This window comes from Zea mays, chromosome 4 (assembly GCF_902167145.1).
Source record: "Zea mays cultivar B73 chromosome 4, Zm-B73-REFERENCE-NAM-5.0, whole genome shotgun sequence".
NCBI lineage: Eukaryota > Viridiplantae > Streptophyta > Magnoliopsida > Poales > Poaceae > Zea > Zea mays.
The window spans coordinates 169,262,206-169,264,174 of record NC_050099.1 but is presented as its reverse complement, the minus strand read 5'-3'; the positions used below and the strand labels follow the sequence as shown (position 1 = coordinate 169,264,174).

The 1,969-nt window shown below is 59.0% G+C and overlaps 1 protein-coding gene across 1 annotated transcript; it reads left to right on the top strand.

Moving 5' to 3' along the window:
• The first annotated feature begins 281 nt into the window (after positions 1 to 281).
• Positions 282 to 1,274, top strand: LOC100275361 (uncharacterized). The gene is given in 1 exon segment (NM_001149454.1): positions 282 to 1,274. A coding segment is annotated over 1 exon segment (762 nt). The 5' UTR covers positions 282 to 437; the 3' UTR covers positions 1,200 to 1,274.
• Positions 1,275 to 1,969: the final 695 nt, after the last annotated feature.

Genomic DNA, 1,969 nt, shown 5'->3' with positions numbered 1-1,969 from the left:
TCAACGTACGCGCAGGAGAGGGTCCGTCCGTCTGCTCGAGTAGGCGTCGAGTTCGATCGATCCGGCGGCACACGCGCGCGCCTAGGAGGAGAGTACACCGACTACCACACGTACGATAATGAACAGAGAACAGTTGGTGCCAAGGCCAGTTAGGTCAATAATACACAAACCGAAGGTCAGTTTCGTAACTTGGCTGGTGCAGGACAGCAGGAGCAGGACGGCACGGCAGACAAGTGTAAGTCGTGTAGATATTTATTACCCGCTCTCGGTGTGTGATGCAGGGGGCGATCCCGAGCGAGTGGAGCTCTTGCGTCTTGCCACTTTGCCAGTTGCCACGCTCCGGGCTCCTCGGCAAACACACAGCACCAGCTAAGCTAGCTCACGCCCGCCGAGGCCATATCCTTCCCAGCACGCCGTAGACGCCGACGCTTGACGCCATGCAGGAGTTCCAATCCATCCCGGGGCTGGCGGGGCGGCTGTTCGGCGGGGCAGCGGCCGCCGGCCTCCGGCGCGCGCAGGGGCAGTGCGGCGGCGGGGGTGCCTCGGCCGCGGCGGCCGTGAAGTGCCCGCGGTGCGAGTCCACCAACACCAAGTTCTGCTACTACAACAACTACAACCTGTCGCAGCCGCGCCACTTCTGCAAGGGCTGCCGGCGGTACTGGACCAAGGGCGGCGTCCTGCGCAACGTGCCCGTGGGCGGGGGCTGCCGCAAGGCCAAGCGCTCGTCGGCGCCGTCCACGCCCACGCCCACGCCCACGTCGGCGGTGGGCGACGCCAAGAGCCCGCGCCGCGCCTCGGCGTCCTCGCCCCGCGGCTCCATCAGCAGCGGCAGCGGCAGCGCGAGCCCCACGCCCAACGGCTTCGCCTTCTCCTCCACGGCCGACGTGGTGGCGCCGCCGCCGGCGCCGATATTCGCCGATCAGGCGGCGGCGCTGGCGTCTCTCTTCGCGCCTCCGCCGCCGCTCCCGGCGTTCAGCTTCGTGGCGGCGCAGGCTAAGGAGGAAACGTCCTCCACCCCCGCTGGCTTCGCGGCGCCGTACTCCTCAGTATCCGAGGACATGGCACCGTTCGCGTCCCTGGACGCCGCTGGGATGTTCGAGATCGGCGAGGACGCGTCGGCCGCGGCGGCGTACTGGAACGCCGGGAGCTGCTGGACGGACGTGCCGGACCCGAGCATGATGATGTACCTGCTACCCTAGGCTGTTTGTTTTAGGTACTTGTCACGATCGCTTGATTAAGGTTAAGCCGTGGTTAATTAAGTGCTTCTTATTAAACGACGACGACCACGAGCTACGTCTCCCTACTAGTATATTATATGTCCACGCTCCACCCGCCGGATGCCTTCCTCTGCAGCGTCGATCTTGTGTTTGTTTATTGGTGATTTGTGGCTTCACAGACCGCGTGTAAGAAAAGCTAACGTCTGTGTTGCACTCGTAAGCTGATCATTGCCCTAGCTTGCAATTGCAACGCTGCGATGAAATTATTCGCATTAATTATTGTTTTTAGTCTTCGTAATAACTTTGTGAAAGACTAGAAGACACATCAGCAGGGGATGATCGTCACTGTTCACTGGTCTAGTGGTCTGGACGTCTGGTGCGTGTCCTTTCGGTTAATTTAGCGGTTGGTTTGTTAATTTCGGGGTGGTGCCCCCGCCCGGACATGTCATGCATTTGGCGACGTTGTTTTTCTGGGCTGAAGGGGGTTAATGGCCGTGTGCCCGGCTGTGTTTGGAGATGCGATGACAAGCGGAGACGGGATGGGACGGCTTCAGGATCAGTGGTGTATGGGAATGTTCTTGTACAATGCAGATTATATTCGCCTCGTCTCTAAAGTTTTGATGGTATAAGATTAGAGAAAAAGAAAACATAATTACAAAAAAGCTGACGAATAGATCTCACCTATCAGGACTTGAGATCCTACCTTTTGATGTCTCTGTACGATACCCGAAAACGAGTTTATCCTGTCCTTA